We start from the raw sequence: 18,284 nt of genomic DNA, 5'->3' as shown, positions 1-18,284 counted from the left end.
TCCAGGGGATATAGCTGATGTGAAGAGAGGGTTGAACAAATGATGTGAGATAAAGTGACTGTACTCATACTTTACTACTTCAAAAAGATGATTTTAGTGTAAGATTTTACTTTGAAGTCCAACATACATAGTGGGGAATATTTGCACTTTGAACAAGACAATCAAAATCATACTAATCAGACTTTTACAAAAGGTGCATGTGTATATGTTGGGAGCAGCTAACCTATGAGGATGATAAATGGCAGCAGAAAATAATTTGACACTGAAAACGAAGCAGTCGTAACAACTGTCAGTTTAAGTTTAAATAAGATATCCATCTCCCACGTTTGTGTTTTAAGGGTCAAAGGTCACACAGGCAATATGTTGTTTTTATCCTCTATGAAATCCAAATGAGTTGCCTGTTTCACTTGTCACAGTTACTGCAGTATGCTGGGCAGGATTGATCAGTCAGATATGAAGTATGTCATCACACTGCACTGACCTGCATATTAGGGCTGGATGAGACAGACTTGGGTTTAATAGAAGGTGGATTTATCTCCATGTAGCACTTGTGGGTTTACGGGTGTGTGTGTGTCTGGGGCTCATATTAAACTGCAGTCATAATCATCACGATCACAGCAGCAGCTAAACATGGAGCATCTCCCCCCACGACTGACAGCATGAGTTATGCTTTCAGCCGCTGGCACAGTCAAACTTAGACACACACAGCTTGAATTGGATAGAAATGGTGTTATAGAGCTATCAATTCTAGTTGTGTGGTTAGACAGCTTAGATCGATGCAGCTCATCTCAAATTACCACAGTCCCTGTCGGCACTTGGTTTTATGAAGCCACTCATCCTCTTGACAACCCTCACGGAGCCACCTTAAGAGGAGTTTTTGTGAGGAATGGATTCTATTATGTTTTCTACTTTCAGGGAGTGTGTGAGCTCAAAGTGTCACGACCCCAGTTCTTCCAAACAAAAAACAACTCTGCAAGTGGAATTACTTTACTGGCTTTAGTTTGTTTTGTTTGTCTTAAAATGTTTTAAATATATAAATTGCTTTTCAGTAACTGTTTTGGTTAATATTGGTGATGGTGATGTCTCTATGTCACAGCTTGATGATCCGACTGATATGTCATCTCACATAATGTCATTATCTTGTTTCCATTGGTTTTAAAACACTCTCAGCAGTGAGACCCCACCCCTGAAATATTTTTAGGAGGTGTCATCCTCAAAGTTACTTTTTTTTTTTTTTTAAATCAAGGGCCAATTAGATGTCTGTTCATTATTCCTGATTTAGTATTTTTTTTAATTATTCCTTTTTCAAGCACACAGTGAACCTCAATTTTTTTTTTATTCTTAACAAAGTGTTATAGTCCTATATTACGAAAAATATTGTTGTTATTTTTTGAAGGACTACTGAAAGGACAGGGGCACTTCATGGGCCAATCAGACCCTAGCCCCTCCCCTACTCCACAGTAGGCCATCACGTCAAGAGTTTCCAAGGTAACGACTCAAAGGTTGACAAGTTTCAGAAAAGTGCTGCAAAGAGGCAAAGAAATGCAAACGATTTTTAATTTCTAACTGAAACAATATTTGGTGTCATTTTTGATTTGAATCTTTTTTTGGCCTTTTTTGACTTGTAACTAGTATAAAAAAAGCCAACTTGAACTTCAGGCCAAAAAAGAAGCGTGTCTCTTTTTTACTACTTCTGTTAGAAATATAAGTGAAATGCTCAACAACATAGTTTAGGTGTCACAGTTGCACAGTTGTACGATGGAATATGCTGAGATTACGGCACAGATGTTTCCTGTAGTGTTTGCTTTAATGTATGTTTTGCATAAAACATTTCAGCACTGATCGCCCCCATAACCCCCATAGAAGCAAGTGTTAAGTCCTTGAAGTGGTTATTTGTACATAACAATGGATGTAATGGAAGCTCAGTGGGGCAGAATATGATCAGGGCCCAGTTTTATTTTATGTTGCACCCCTGCTGAGGATGAAAGTCAAACATCATCAAAACTGCCAGTCCAGTAATTTTGTGTTGTGGAGTGTGACAAACACAGCAGCATGTAGGGTGCACCAGCGGTGAATAAACTGAACCGCTCATTCTGTAGCTGCCTCTGTCCTTTACACTCCAAACTGTCTCTTCATTCTCTGTGGAGATGCTTCGTCTGGAATCAACAAATGTAAAATCCAAATTTACTGGTTCACCGTGTGTGTGCAGGTCACATCGCTGCACTCCCCAGTGGGTTATGGGTAAATGTTTCCTGCAGGGAATTCGGATAAAGCCCCCTGGAGCCGCTGGATCATCATTTACAGCTGGCTACTGCCGCCACTGCAGACAGCTCTGTGTTGAAACTATCATCATCATTATCAGCCCCATTACACTAATGGAGGTGCCCTGCCGCTGATATTAATACAGACCATTAGCGGGCTATGACATCATCAGTCACCGCCCGGCACTGCACGGACAACAGGATGTGACATCAGCATTTATCATGTCAGAGTCACAAAAGCAGCGGGATGTGACATTATCACTCACACGCTGTGCAGTTAGAAAATGTGACATGATTCAGGAAGTCGTTCCTGCACATTTACTTATGACATCGCTGATCATAACTCATGAAGCTGTGAAAGTGTGTGAAAGAGATATGGTGTCCTGACTCTTAAAGGGATGGTTCACCCAAGAATGAAAATCATTCATTATCTACTCAGCACTATGCCGATGGAGGGGTGGGTGACTTGTTTGAGAAAACACTTTAGGAGTTTCAGGTGTAAACACCGTGGCAGCCAAATCCAATACAACCGAAGACAGATTCTTCAAATACAACATGGTGTAAATTACCTGGTTTCGGGTCGAATTGGAATGTCGGGGCTGACGGACACTTGGATAACTGAGCAGGAGCAGTGTGGAGGCTTGTTACTGTTTTTTGCGGATCCTGTAACGTGTTGGCATCTGATAATGGTGGTGGACCACGATCAAGGTGGCAGCTGATGGTGGATCCTGATGATTGTGGACTATGGTGACATCCGATCGTGATCGTGGATCCTACAGTGATGGCTGCTGACCGTGGACTATGATTACAACAAGACTGCTTGATATACAATATGTCTACTCGGATGCTCTACCATTACTGACAATAATCCAATGTAAATACTCTTATTTTTCTGATGTTCTCCATTACACGCAGCATTTATTGCACTTCTATCCGTCCGGGGAGAGGGATCCTTCACATGTGGCTCTCTCTAAGGTTTCTACGTTCTTTTTCGCCTTAAAAATTTTGTTTTTTTGTCGATTTCCTGACTCTTGTTGAGGGTTAAGGACAGAGGATGTCACACCTTGTTAAAGCCCTATGAGACAAGTTGTGATTTGTGAATATGGGCTATACAAATAAAATGTGATTGATTGATTGATGACTGTGGGCCCGGAGGTGGAGGAGAGAGCACCTTCACCTGCACCAGAGGATTCATCCGTGCAGCTGAGGGCTGTGGGCTGATTGATCCTCTGGTTAAAAAGTTAGCAGCAGAGCCGCCGGGGAGAGACACAGAGAAACACACGAGGAGACACACACGGGAGGAAAGACACAGGAGAGACTGGAGAGAGCTCAGCTGAAAAGTTCTGAATTTATGTTCGCACCGTGTGTTAAAGAATCAAAGATGCTGAAAAGCGACTCGTTTGTCTCTGGCTGTGTTTGGGGGGGGGGGGGGGGGGGGGGGGCCCCGGTGGCATCATCAATTGCCACGGGAATTTTCATTTTTGGGTAACTATCCCTTTAAACAGTCAATGTGTACATACACTCTACTATTCAACTTATATATTTTGAAATGTATGTCACTGTTCATACATGGGATATGCTGATATTATTCTGATATAGGTTTATATCTGATGTATGTCCCCAGTTGTATGTTGCTTTGGATAAAAGCAAATGTAAGAAAGAATGTAAATATTTAGGTTTTAGGAGCATTTATACGGCACACTGGGGTTTTTACAGCAGTTTGCAGTACGTCACTATACATGTAAGTGCAACTGAAATCACAGTCTTTAATTAATGTGTGTGTGGAGTTTGTCAGAAGACGTCACGGTTATAAAATCAGGGTTTTAACGGAGCAGCAGCTTGGAAATGGCCTGTAGTGGAAGTGACTGCTGGTTAACATTAAGTGTTTCAGTCACTGTTTCATGCTTGTTCCACTGTTCGACAACAGAAAAGGAACAAAGTGTCAATGAGAACAGCCTCATTTGGAATTTAGTTGAATTAAAGTACAGTATTATGTAAATGAGCACAGAGAGTTGCAGAGAAGCAAACAGATAAAGGGCGGAAACCGACTGAGACTGGGCAGAATTTAAATATGAAGAAATTACAATCATTAATTTGCTACTTAATTCATTTTATCATCTGATACCATTAGCCACATGTGGTTCCACAACAGTTTTCCCTGATCTGGTCTTATTAGGGTTTGGCCTCTGTGCTGGAAAAAAACCCAATGAGATCCAGTAGATTAATTGGAGAAGTTCTGGTTAGCTCTTTCCTTCAGCCTTCAGTATTCATGCTAAGCTAGGCTAATGTACCTCATATTTGACAGATCAGAGAGAGGCATTGATCTCCTCAAGACAGCAAATAAGTTCCCACAATGGCAAATCATTTCTTTAAAGTGGACTTGACCATGTTAGGAATGTTTTCATTTGCAGGGAATCAATCAACCGGAATCTCTGCATCTCAAGGATAAGTTCACGCCTGTTTTCAGACACAAACTCTAGAAAATGTTCCCTCAATGGGGTGTGGACATTCTCCAAACTTTACATATGAAGAACATAGAACATTTTCAAGATCAGCGGTTGTCCTTCCAAGTTGACATCTACTTCACCAACGTCTACGTGCGTGGCGCCTCTTTTTCATCCTGAGATATTTGTATGGTGATGAATTCTCTGGACATTGTCCTGCTTTATTCTCACATGCGCTCACACAGACATTCTGCAGATATTTCCATAGGAAGCTGGAGAGCAACTGACTCGGGACAATTGTGTTTTCACACACAGCTCCTCCGGATTATTTCAGGAGTTCAGTGCATCCTGTTTAACTTCCCCAATATAACTGAGACGACATTTCATGAAGTGAACAATTTATTTAACCAAAGATCGTAGGTGCTTGTGATAAACTGCAAACTGGAATCATATGATAAGTAATGTAAAGTAATGTTAGATTGAAACATTATTGTCATTATTATTCACTAGCTTTCATCTTATCACAATATGATAATTATGTTCCTGTAATCATCATAATTTATTAATTAAAAAACTAAATATGCAGTACATTACACAATTCATGTAAGTGATATTACCAGTTATTGGACTATTTCTAGATTTGTCGCTCAGTTCAGCTAAATCCTGTCAAACTGAGCCTCAACATCTTGCCTTGGACAGATTTAGTAATATCTCCAAGCAGCTCTGTTGGGGTTCGGCTGTTCTGAACAGTTGCCAGTTGCCAAACGATTTGATGTGGATGGCCTCTCCAGCGGCTGCGACACACCCAGGCTCTGTCCACTCTGGGGAAGGTATCTCGGATCAGATCAGAGAGCCTGAATCCCCGACCTTGACAATAGAGGCCAGAAATGCTCATCTGATGGCCAGGTCAGTGTCTGGAGACGACTGACAGGAGCTGTAATGCAGTTAGAGCGGGAGACTAATGGCAACAGACAGCAGTGACAGGGCGAGAAAGGTGGGGGGAGGTAGGAACAGATGGAGACAGATGATAGCACAGGAGGAAAAGGAGATAGAGGAGAGAGGAGCAGAGGAGGGAGAGCAAAAGGCCGTATGGAGGAAAAGGGATGGATTGATTGAAGGTGGAGATTAAAAAAGGAGAAAGAAAGAAAGGGGACACATGGAGGTCTGCTGCCATGGACTGAAAGATTATACCACAGTCTATTTCATTTGCATTGGCTCTCAGGTTTCTGCAAAACTTAATTTTTGCTTTATTAATGTGGCTAAATGCTTTTCCAACCTCTATTAGTTAAAGTCGTTAGGTCCGGTTTGGGTGATCTGATCCTCAGTGCATCTTAAGTGCCTTTGCAAATGGGTTTGATGCTATAATTCTGGTTTCTTACAACTTGACCATGGAAACAGAAAACAGTCTCAAGTCCTTGAAGTTGGAGAAAAAATGAAAACCTCGACACCTGGAAGAAGAATCTGCTGAGGAGGATTGTGTGATATGATCAAAAGCTTTGCACCTAAGGACCTGGTTGTGTGATTGTTTTGCTTAAGTGGATCTCACTATAAGGAGCTGTCACTTTTTGTTCAACAATCAAGTTCAAATGAATAAGAAGTAACACATGATTGAAAAACTGCTGTCACAGCCTAAACTAGGCTCAGGAAGGGACGTTGGTCTATTCATTCATGGTGCTTCTGAGTCTTCATGAATTTTCCGTCATTCTTTGTTAACATAAGAAAAGGCACAGGCAGTTTTAAAAGGTTTATTCTTGCATGATATTGAATCTAAAATGATTTCACACTTGTCTTCTCAGGTGGTTTGATGTGACAATAATCGATTCTGCACCATGTGCTAGTTTCCTCCAACCTGTGTTAGAGATGAGAACTGACACTGGATTTTACATTAAAAAAATGAGTTAGTCTTATATAAGTAATGATAAAAAAACTAAGTTAGTGGCTGAAATTTCTTTTATCTTATTTGTTGAAATCTTTTTTTCGTCCTGAGAGCCATCAATAGACTTTTCTGAACAATATAAATAGATAAAAGCTGATGTCTGCAGCACTCCAATTAACAGAACCAATCATTTCATTCTGCGTACCGGAGCATCCCCCGCCCGTGCTCTCACTGCACATGACCGGAGTCTTCAGAAAGACGGACACCGCTGCAGCAGGGACGATCAGAATTTAGTGAGCGAGTCACAGAAAAGTCGTCCTAGCAGTTGTCAGGCAGCGCACGTCCATGTGTGAGGACCGATGGGAGGGGGTGGGATATGTTGGTTGGATATTTTCAAAGTGTAGCCTGCACTTGTTTGCTTTTCCAGGATAACCAACCGTAGCTTTAAAAGAAATATAAATAGTTACATGATTAAACAGGTTTTAAACAAACCTACATGTTTTAAAAAAACTGTTATGATCCAAACTGTCGGTGACCAACAGGCTAAATCGTGGTGATTAGGAAGGATTATTTAATAAAACACTGATAATAGCCCTCTTTCAACATGCCTACAAATTCAACCTTATTAGAAAACATGTCTATTTTAAGTGCAATGTTTTCACAATGAGTCAAATTGATGGTCATAGGATCCATGTTTCGACGACACTGGAATTGAAGGACAGTCATCTGATGTTCAGAATGTTATGTGAAGGTAAAACTATGAGCTCTCGCTGCTCAATCCTCTATCCACCGCTTCTTTACAAATTTCTCCTGCTGATGTGGAGCCACAAGGCTGCCCTCCCCTCATGCTATTAAGAGAAAAAAAAACACTCTAACCTGGTAAAGCTTTTTGTCTGCAAGTTGCTCGAGGGAGGAAGAGAAAACAGAGCCAGCAGGAGAGAGGACAGAGGTAAAAGCAAGCGCAAAGCCATAAGAGGAAAAGTGGACGTGATGAGAGAGGAGCACAGAGAGAGAAGAGAAAGAGGAGTGTGAGTCCAGGGGAACTGAGAGGGTACTCTGACTGCATAATTGGTGCATGCACGCGCACACATGTGCACGGATGCGCCCCCGTGCATTACCCCTCTCCCCACAGCTCTGGAGTGATGCTTTAGTGGCTGCTACATTAGCCTTGTTAGATATGCAAAGCGGGCCAATTAGCAGCACAGTGTGCAGGAAGTGACATGTTCCACCTGAAGAAGCCCAGAAACAACTGCAGCCAACGAAGCCAGCAATAAATCACGCCTCTGCGAGTCTGTGTGTGTGTGTGTGTGTGTTTGTGTGTTACTTTGAACACAAAAATGTCCCACACCTGAATTATAAGCTCATTAGCTATGGGCTAAAAAAAAACCTTCTCACTCCAAATAACCTCACTTCTATCTCCGCGGAATTAAATCCGTCCCTGTCTCCAGGAAAATATCAATCTGTGCCTCCACTGCAGTGTTTCCTCACCGGTGTATTGCTGTGAAATTGGCTGCAAACACAAGACAAATTTCAGCTGCAGTGCCGTGTTTGATTTGGCCCATGTCAGGGGGTGTGAGGCTGTCTCTTCGGTGAGGAAGACCGGTGAGCATCAAACCCAACATCGGGAAGATACTACACCAGGTCCGTTTCAAAGAATTCAGCAGTCTCCTATTTAGCAGAGCATCAACGAGTAATGAGTGTTTCCAGTGAGGGAAACACAACTGCCCATTAACTTTAGACAAGCATATCGGCATTTTATTAAAAACCAGACAGTGACCAATGTTGTTTACCTCCAGTGATGTGGAGGTTCCCACAAGCATCAGGGGTGTAAGAAGAAGTCTGTACTGAGACTCGTATTTGTCTTATTTCCTTACTGTGGTTTGATCTGATGGGAGACACAGTGTGTTCAGCTGTATTGTGGGAGGTCAAATATTTCACTGTGATGTGTGACGTCCAGGTAAAATATATTTCTACTCTTTGCTCGTCAGTGCAGGTTTAGCTTCATGTTGGATTAGGATCAGGTCGAGTCTGAACACTGTCTGGTCTATTCAGATGAGGTCACTGTAATAATTTAACTCTTTTTCATCTAAATAAATGTGAGTGTTTCGAGGTCCAGTGAAGGATTTAAATGTATTTCCTTCTTCATTAAACCTTTGCAAAGCCCACTTAAGCCAATTCCTTCAAACGTTCTCTTGCACTCAAAGATTAACTGTTTAGAAATCAGTGGTCAAAGATCATGGTGACAAAAAAATGTATGTAGACAGAAACTGCACTGGTTGGTGGAGACATATTGCAGGGTGGTAATTTTAGTTTTAAGTTTGTAGCATCATCTGTCAGTCACGTGAATAGTGTGAATCCACCTGCATGTGAGTTCGGGTACAAACAAGATGGGGATGCACACCTAAAAACAAGATTGCTCCATCGCACTAAACCTGCACTGTATCCCTTTAGCCTGACGGATCATTGGAGCCCAATCTCATTTTAAATGGAAGGACAGATGGCCAGTAATATAAAAAAAAATAGACCAGAGTTGTAATAAACCAGTTAGGCTTTAACTCTTTGACCCTGTTTTCAGAGTGAGTTTCAATTTGTACAATGATCACAAGTTTTGAACAGACATTTTATCCACACTGACTCACACACAAGAAAAGAAAATCTTGGCCACCACATTTCAGGTATCAGCAGCTCTAATCCCAGAAGAAGTATCACCCTAAAGTCTGAGGTCTTTCACAGTATCAGTAAAGCTCTGCCATCCACCTGCGTGTGTGTGTATCCATCCAAGCATAACAGCCTCTCCATTCTTTTTGTAGCGAGTGGCTTCTCCCCCTGTCAGCACATTTCCTCACCCCTTCTTTCTCTCTGTTCCAGGTGCTGGTTTGGCACACACGCACAGAGAAGCCGCACCTCGCAAATGAGCCCAAACATCGAAAGGACACCGTGGTCATCGAGGTGTGAGAGGACGGAGCTGAGCACAGGATCCACGAGCAGGAGCTGTTTGTGGCTGCCCGTTACCTCTCGGCTGGACTAAAGACAGCCCCCTGCTTTGTCTCCTTATCGGGTTCATTCGATCTGTTCACGACGGACACGGACTCGGAGGAGCTGCATGACCCAAGACTTCTGGCTGTCTGTCAAATGTACTTTGTGAGAACCGGAGGCCACGGAAACCCGTTCCTTTTACAAACTGGGAGGACTTGGATTGTTGATTTTCTCCATCTATGACTTGCTGATGAAAAGAAAACACTGACATGAATATCTGTTTGAATCATGAATACCTCATTGTCAAGTTAAGTGTTTCACTGTGATGTAGTCTCCATAAACAAGGCTTGTGGTCCAGCATATGTTTGATGACAGTGGTAATGTTCTGCTGATGTTTGTCATAGTTAAAGGAGTGTTCAGCATCAGGGGGAATTCTGGAGCTTGCTTTGTTTCTGAGAGTGACATGAGAAGGTTAGCAGTGGTTACCATGAAGCTAGGTTAAAAGACAGGAAGCAGGGGAAACAGGAACACTGCACCACTCGAGTTGAAACACTACAAAATCCAACCTACTGACACAATTAGGGAGATATGACTTCAAATCAATATCACCATTATGTCAAACTTTGACCTCGATTATGATTAATGAACGTAACGTTCTGGCTGTGACACGTTACGTCTCGAGTTGTGTGTGTGGCATTTGAACTGCGCTCCCAGGAGAAAGTTTGAAATCTCTTTGGCTGCGTTTTAATCCTGCCGAGTAGAAACTGATTTGACTCTCACAACTGTTTGCTGATTGGGTCTTTTTAGTCATTCCTCATCATTGTGCTGATTCGTGAGTGGTCACATGATATGCGTTTTCAGGCTTGTTGGTATTGACGGGTATTAAACCTCATACAGACCCACAATACTCGTGTGGTCAGAGAACAGAACATTTTCATCCTGTTTGCAGCTGCATATGCAACATGCACAATCATTATTTTTCTTTTCACTCCCAGCAGAAAGAAAGTGAGCGTGTTTGCAAAAGTATTAACTATTACACTCCAACTCACACCCCCACACCTCTCTTACTGAGCCATTTTGCTTTTGTACATCAGCTTTTCAGTCTTGTCATCACCTTCCAAAAGTTTCAGCTCCAGTCGTTCTGAAAGAACACCCCCATCTCCATGTCTGTTAAACAGAACCAGCTCTGGTCTTCTTGTTGACCTTACTTACATGTCTCAAAGGTAATGTGGTAATGATTTATTGATCCCTAAATGCTACATCAGTCTCCTTTAAATCACCCTGAACTGATCATATATAATGAACTGGAGCAACCTTCGCCCTCCTCTCATCCTGTATACATGTGCAGGGTGTGATCAGGTTTGGAAATGGCACACGTGAAGTAACAAGAACCACCTCTCCTGACAAACTGCAATCAATAATGTAGAGCGTGGAGGCCGACAACAAAGGAAACTGGCCTCACAGGAAAACCTCGGCAGAAGAATAAAGAGGGATAACTTGAGTAGATGGGATGTAAACAGCACATCAGATGTGCTTCTGGTTTCACAGCTCAAATGTGCAAGGCACCATTTCTTCAGTGTGCTTTAACAGCAGTGTTGCCAGCTGGAGTGCGGGACTCTGAACGTCTGTCACATTCAAGCACTTCGCCAAAACAGTTCACACAGAGCCGATACAGCCTGTCAGGGCCGGGGAGATCTCTCTGTATTTAGCAGAATAACAGAGTCTAAATCTGGTGTCTGTGGCAACGTTGCCGCACTGTGCAGTGGCCGCGATGCCTTCTGCATGAACCGGGGAGCAACCGTAACAATGGAGATGCAGTTGGCTACAGCAACTGTGACAGAACAATGCAAGGAAGCCTTCAAGGAAAGTTTCTGATGCTCTACATAACAGGAGAGTCGGCGTTCAGAGGAAGGATTAGCCTGAAAAAGAAAGTGATGGACATTGAGGACAATCATGGATTTAAAGGTGGTGTGGCCGTTCCTCGTTGGCTGACTCAAGCTTTTAAAGCTCTTGGATAGGTTAGCATTAGGTAGCTATTATTTACACAGAATTATTGTCTTGGAACTACGGTCATTTCTGTGTTCGACAGTGTCTGTGTCACTGCCAGAAGGGGGAGACTAAAGTTCCGCACTGCAGGTTTAAGTTTAGAGGGCACTGAACATGTCTTTGTATCTCATGTACACACAGGAAATAAAAAACAGGATGAAAGCCAGGATTCTACAGCCTTTATTCCAAATGACCCTCTTGTAAAACTTGGAACAGAAATACAGGAGCAAACAAAATCCCCCAAAAGATAAAACAGTACTTTTACAGTTAAGAGTCATTGGACAAAGACGAACACAGAAAAACTTTTCTTGCTATTTATTGTTTCAATGCACGGAAACCACTTTTTTTTTTTCCTCTGTACTAGGCACCAGAAAATGTAAACACATTGGAAATAAACCTGGAGGACATTAGTTTTATTGAATATGTGTATGTGTCATTCACACTAACCACTTGGGTCACAGAGTGCTACAGTTATTGCATGGCAGAGGGACCCTGTGTTTACGGACATGAATCTCTGCGCTGAAGCTCGGCAGTGGGATCGCAGCTCTGTGTGCGTGTGTGTATGTGTTTTGTTCTTTTCTCATTCTCTGTGCTGATCTTCCTCCCATTATCCTCCTCCTGCGAGTCTAGCCCTCTAATTGGTCGTCCAGGTTTATTTTCTCATGACTTACCGTGCTCCTCTTGAACTGCACACAACAAAACACCACAATAAAGATGGCGGATGGCAGAACAAATGTTTACAGCATCATATATTGAAGGAGAAACATGTTGGGTGTCACACTGGTCCGGTTTGAAAAGAATTTCCTAAAAAATAAAAGAAGATGGATTTTCTTACCCCTGCAGTTGGAAATGAAGTGACAAATCACAACCCAGTGGGAGATACAGTACCTGCTCTGCTATTTAAAGTGCAGAAAAAGACAAAACCCCTGTGATTCCAGTGGTGCTTTAATTTGCCTCGGGGAGCAAAGGGGGAAACGGCTCATTTCATCAACAAGGAAGTGTCTTAACTGGGTCAGAGCCCGGCTCCCACTGAAGCCAGCTCGTTTGGTTTTAAAACGCTTCAGAACATCACAGCGAGGCGAGCAAAGACATCCCGGGGACTCACAGGCCACCCGGCAATTACTGACACTTAAAGGGAATCCAAGACATTTACAGATTTCGGTTGTTTTTAAGCAGTTTGAAAAAAAAAAATGGGTTGGACATATTCATCTCTTAATAAAAGCATTGATACTGGTTATGTATTCATCAGTGGTTCCCTGCCTTTGTTGGCTTGAATGCAGATATAAGGAATGTGTCCTTTTAACTGGGGCAGGGCAGTTACTTCCTTCGAGTTTTTGTTTGTGCAGTATGTCTTCAATGTCTAAATGAAAACTGAATTATTACAACGATCCTAAAAATTATGTTTTCAGTGAAAATTTTACATGAGAGCTGCATTAGCTGTTTTCAGTTACAACAGTTCCTCAATGACAAGATGATCATTATAGTGTAATAACATAAGATAAAAGAGATGTTATTGTGACCTTACTTGTGACACCTTGTTTCAGTTTGAGTATGTGTTGAGTGGGAAGAAGTGCAATGCTGTGATTTTAGAGTCTTATGAGGCAAGACTCTCCAGTGTCTCACAATAACAAGGTATATTATTCTGAAATAAATAAATTGTATCTATTTCTTGTAAGGTAAGTAAGGAACCACTGCTGTCATGATCATTTACGTTGGAGCTGATCAGTGATACACCGGCTGCTGTGTGGGGATAAAAAAACACTACTGGCTGCAATGAGACACGTTTTCCTTTGATACTCTGAATGTTGTAGAAATTCTTTGCAGGAAAATGATCAAGTTTTGTGAAAATCAATCAGTGCAAAATAACAACTACTGTAGAAGCAGCTCTAAACACATGTCAGTCAAAGCCTGTGGGATTTAGCAATGCTAAACTTCACAGGCTGTTTTTCACTAAAGGGAGGACTTCATCTCCACAGCAACATCCCCCAGCACCACCACACACACATACAGTGCCATGTGACAAATAAAACTCAAACCAATGTTGTCGAGAGTGACAGCATCAGCCTCTCTCCTATGGCTCTGAAAGAGTGGGGGGGTTCACGTCATATTCACATAGATACAGTACTGCTCACACGATTATCTGCTACAAGGCTCTGCTCGCCCTACAGGGAGGGGGAGGGAGAGAGGGGGGGTTACAATTTACACAGCAGAGAGAGGGGTGAGGACAGGGTAGCGTAAACCAACCACAACATAGCCATATCTACTGTAAGTACTCAAGGACTATTCACACACTATCCATTTTGGTAAGATATACTGTAATATTACTATAATAGGACTTAAAGTTACTGGTCCAGCAGCTTTCTTTTTTGTTTTGCTGTTTTTGTGCCTTTTTTCAGTCATCAACAACAAAAGGAAACCAAACGAGGACACCCAGACAAAGACAGCACACGACAGCTGCCAGTCTCTTTTTTTCCCACTTGCCTCCACGGTGTCTTGGAGTGATGACATCTTGGCTTCTTAGAGTAACGACGGCGAAGGGATTAGGGAAGGGATTTTAGGAGAGGCAAACCGTCCCCGCTGTGCGTTATTATTTAACTAAAAGCTGTTAGGAGATGGGAGGATCTCAGAGAGATTTGGCCATTTGGTTGCCATGTGACTGCCCTGTGTTTCCCCCCACTCAACCTCTGGACCTCCTCCTCGTCACTTCCACAGCTGAGTGCTGAGGGTCTGGCCAGAAGCCGTTGGTGGAGCCGCAGGCCAACCGGCCGCGGGGGCACCTGATGTCGGCCCTCCTCCGCTCATGGCCATGCCTGACATATGCTGGGTCATCTGAGAGAGAAAAGAGAGGAGGGGAGTCAGCGTGAGCAAGACAGAGACAGCAGCGAGAGGGGTGGGCTCACCCTCCATCCTTAAGCTCCACTCCCATACCTCCATCCCTCGCTCTTACCTTCGCTCTCCTGCTCTCAAAGGTTTCAACCTTCCCCTGCTCCTTGCCCTCTCCCCCCATTCTCCTCCTCTGCTCCTCCTGCTTGCCCTCCTCCTTCCAATCTGTCTCATCTATTATGAATGTGCTTTGCTGCAGCGCTACTCACTTATCTGGTCATCTGAGAGCTGTGGATGAGTGTGTGTGCAGGTATGTGTGTGGTCATGCATGCGTGTCAGCCAGTCTATGTGCTCATTTATCAACTCACCATTCCATTACATCTTCCTGCATGATATGAACACACACCTCCTGCCTTTATTCTTCAAAGCTGGTGTCCTGTGTGTGTGTGTGTGTGTGTGTGTGTGTGTGTGTGTGTGTGTGTGTGTGTCTTTGTGAGTGAGAGTGTGTGTGTGTGTGTGTGTGTCAGCAGTAATTTATGATCGCTCATTAACCTCCCCAGTTGTCAGCGTAACAGTTTTGAGTGCTTTATGAGCTTACTCAACTCAACTCAACACTAAATATGAGTTAGTTCAGTTCATTTACGGGGATAAAACAAAAGGTCTAAAATATGAGACCCATTGTGTGTCTGGTGAGAACATGTGATGTCATCTGAATAAGGAAAAATAGTCCATATATTTTGCCTAATGGTCCCAAAGTATATATGTATGTGCATTAGAACTTTTCCCAATGGTCAGAGATGTTAATGAACTCAGGTGTATGTAACTTGTTGTTTTGTAGATTACCTCCAGGTGATTACAGTATTGGGAAAGAAACACTGTAAACACACCTGTCAGCTCCCCACCATCCTAAACCTGGCTCCAGCTTATTTTACACATGGGTTACAGGGCGGGGCTATGCTAATGATGCTAGTCATGCTAACTAGCTGCTAGCTGGCATGCAGGCCTGCTGGACTGAGTGCAGCCTGGGTAACACATTTAAAAAAAACACCCTACATATTATCGAATCACTCTAGTCTGACATGGAGGCTCAGACACTGAGTGCCAACGTGTGGAGGAGACACAACAAAGCAGCTAGCTGGATTGCTTGATGTTTTTTAAGTGGGTGTCTCAACACCCATACACTGCATAGGAAGCACCTAGCTATGACTGGTAACGGACCAGGTGGGTTTGTCCAATGAAGCGTTGGTTTTGGTGCTAGAGCGACATCTAGTGGCAGTGAACATTGTACGTATAACCTTTAATGTTAAATGTTGCTCATTTACTCCTGACTTTTTGTTTTCGACAGTAAGATTTGAAACTAAGTGTTAAATGGCTCTATGTATTTAAAATCGATGTATTTACGATCGCCTCACTTTGAGGCTATAAACAGATGAGTGCTTCCTCCGAGAGGGAAAATCTGTAAAGTGCGCACACCAGCTTCGCTCTCCTCGTCCTGAGCTTCGTCCTGTTTGTTAACAGTTGCATATTGTGATCCAGTTACTATTTGGAATTGAATCATTACAGCACGTCACTGCCTTCCTAATGAATGCAGGCGTATGCTTACCAGGTGTAAATGAGGCATAAGAGTTGAGTAATAAGGGTAAAACAAGGACAGAGTGATCTGTTGTCAGAGCTGTTTGTAAGTAGAACATAGCTTGTTTACTCTGTAAACACTGAAAACTCTGCTGAGAGTCGAAAAAGGAAAATGGGAGGTGGGTGATATAGAGCCAGCCTCCGGTCCTGTTGTTTTATGTCCATAATTTGTTAAACCTCTCTCATTTGTCATATCAGATCTGATTAACAATGACTGGAGCACACAGCATTTTAACCAGCTGGACAACATGGGCTCACACTGTTCATGGGTCCAGTGTTATGAGCTTGTTTCCAATGTTTATTCGCTGGCTACCAATGAAGAAATGAGCACAGTTTAAAATAACAACTGATTAAATTACATGAAAATGATTAACTCTAGGTTCTTGTTAAGTACACTTCAAATGCATGTATCTATGGTGTTGTTTCACTCTACTAGTTGTGGTGCTACCCCCCCCCCCCCCCCCCCATGAGTCCCACCTTATGGAGGTGACGTACATATTTGTTAGTCAATTCACTGAACGATGGACAAATGAGAAAACCTAAATAAAAAAATAAAAAACTACATTATATTATTATAAAGTAAACCTGGTTTGTAAGAATAGTTGTCTCAAAGCTGCTCTTCCTGGGCTTTTAGAGAGGTTGAAGGGGTGAGGTCATTTCTGCACTGGGCTTTGCACAGAGCAGCACGCAAGTCACTTTTATGACCTGACTAATGGAACATTTTCACAAGAAAAAAGAAAGGGTTCCATAAAAGAAAAAGACAAACATTTATGGTCTATTAATTTATGTTACTAGAAATACAGTAAAAATTGAAGAGTGCTGCCTAAAAGATTAATGAGCAGAGAAACTGCAGTGGAACCATAATGAGCTAAGTGTTAAAATGAGTTAATCAGCACAATCAAATGAATCAGCATATTTTCTGTGTGTTTTAGACACGTACACGATATATTTGGTGTGTACCTGGCTCATGTTCCACTGTCCTTGCGGCTGCTGCTGCCCCTGCTGCATATTGTACATGCTGTGTCCTTGGCTGGCTGGCATCACGCCCGGCTGCTGCATGTAACCCCCGTTGGGCAGAGCCATCCCGGGCATCATGGCCCCTCCACCCATCATAGTGGTGGGTGGGGCGACTCCCCCCATCCCGGGGTTGAAGGCCTGTGGAGTGAACTGCATTTGTGGCTGGCCCATGTACATACCTGCTGGAGTAGATAACAACATACACACACATAGAGTTAGGTTTGTGCAAGACATCATAGTAACTTTCCAGTAAACTGCATTTTAACAAAAGAGAAAATAAGGAGAACTGAATTGCTATAAATCCAGGCAAATACAAAGTATTACAACGACTGGGAAGACAGGTAATTCATAAAACCAATATTTAAATTTTTTTCCACACATCTCACTAACAAAACAAAGTATAACCACAACAGCCACTTACTATCTTGTAATGTTACTTTATGTCCCTGTCTGTGGAAAACACTCTGCTCTTAGAAAAGTGGTTAAAATAAGATTAATTAAAAACATATATAAATGAGTAATTTTCACGGTTTTATCTCATTGATTTACTTTTCATAGGGAGAAATTACAGCCGTATTAAATTACCGCCGCTGTTTCATATTCAACTGGCAAACCACGGGTGGCTTTTATCGTGAATCAGCCACAGAGAGTGAAATACATCTGGCACTGGGGTTTGTCACTGAAAACACAACATTGGTCATTTCTGTCGTCATGGATGAATATTGCAAGGAAGGAACACAACAAACAGGATCGGCCACAGCCAGATGTCAGGTGTCGACCGGCAGCCGACAAACTCTTGTGGAATTTGTGTCAGAGGCCACACCACAGTAACACACTCTTTTACACTCTTGTGTGTTGGGAGGACACAGTGTGACGATGGGAAAAGGCCACATTATTGACTTCTGTTTTTGATTCAAACACTGTGACAACCTGTCCCGCAGTTTGGATTGGGTGTTCAGTAAACACACACACCAGCTCCTCTGTTCCATGTCCAGCAGAGGAGCAGCCCAGGGTGTGTTTGCAGGTCAATACATATAATGTTGCAAAGGAACCTCGAGGATCTCTCTGCAAATGAACTTTAAATATGGTAAATGGTCTGTATTTATAAAGCACTATTCTAGTCTAAATGACCACTAAAAACACTTTACAGCACAGATTGGCATTCATCCATACAATCATACAGTGCATCTATGTGCAGCACTTTCTCTG

At 42.6% G+C, this 18,284-nt stretch overlaps 2 protein-coding genes across 11 annotated transcripts in view; one reads left to right on the top strand and one right to left on the bottom strand.

The window, feature by feature from the left end:
- The window catches only part of b3gat2 (beta-1,3-glucuronyltransferase 2 (glucuronosyltransferase S)), a 48,048-nt gene extending 38,134 nt beyond the window's left edge, over positions 1-9,914 (top strand). Inside the window, exon 4 of the mRNA XM_034608045.1 lies at positions 9,450-9,914. Coding sequence (XP_034463936.1) covers positions 9,450-9,536 — 87 coding nt within the window. The 3' untranslated portion in view covers positions 9,537-9,914. The remainder of the gene's footprint in view (positions 1-9,449) is intronic.
- Positions 9,915-11,762: 1,848 nt separating this feature from the next.
- The window catches only part of LOC117775140 (stromal membrane-associated protein 1-like), a 101,107-nt gene continuing 94,585 nt past the window's right edge, over positions 11,763-18,284 (bottom strand). For 8 of the 10 annotated variants that reach the window (XM_034608036.1, XM_034608040.1, XM_034608041.1 and 5 more), the window contains 2 exons: positions 17,019-17,257; positions 11,907-14,432 (listed from right to left, as the gene is read on the bottom strand). In XM_034608036.1, coding sequence (XP_034463927.1) covers positions 14,304-14,432; positions 17,019-17,257 — 368 coding nt within the window. In that variant the 3' untranslated portion in view covers positions 11,907-14,303. Of the gene's footprint in view, positions 14,433-17,018; positions 17,258-18,284 lie in introns of all 10 variants that reach the window. The other 2 variants (XM_034608035.1, XM_034608038.1) reach the window with 2 other exon arrangements.

Source organism: Hippoglossus hippoglossus, chromosome 15 (assembly GCF_009819705.1).
Source record: "Hippoglossus hippoglossus isolate fHipHip1 chromosome 15, fHipHip1.pri, whole genome shotgun sequence".
NCBI lineage: Eukaryota > Metazoa > Chordata > Actinopteri > Pleuronectiformes > Pleuronectidae > Hippoglossus > Hippoglossus hippoglossus.
The sequence above is the reverse complement of the archived record's forward strand: the minus strand, read 5'-3'. Positions and strand labels throughout refer to the sequence as shown.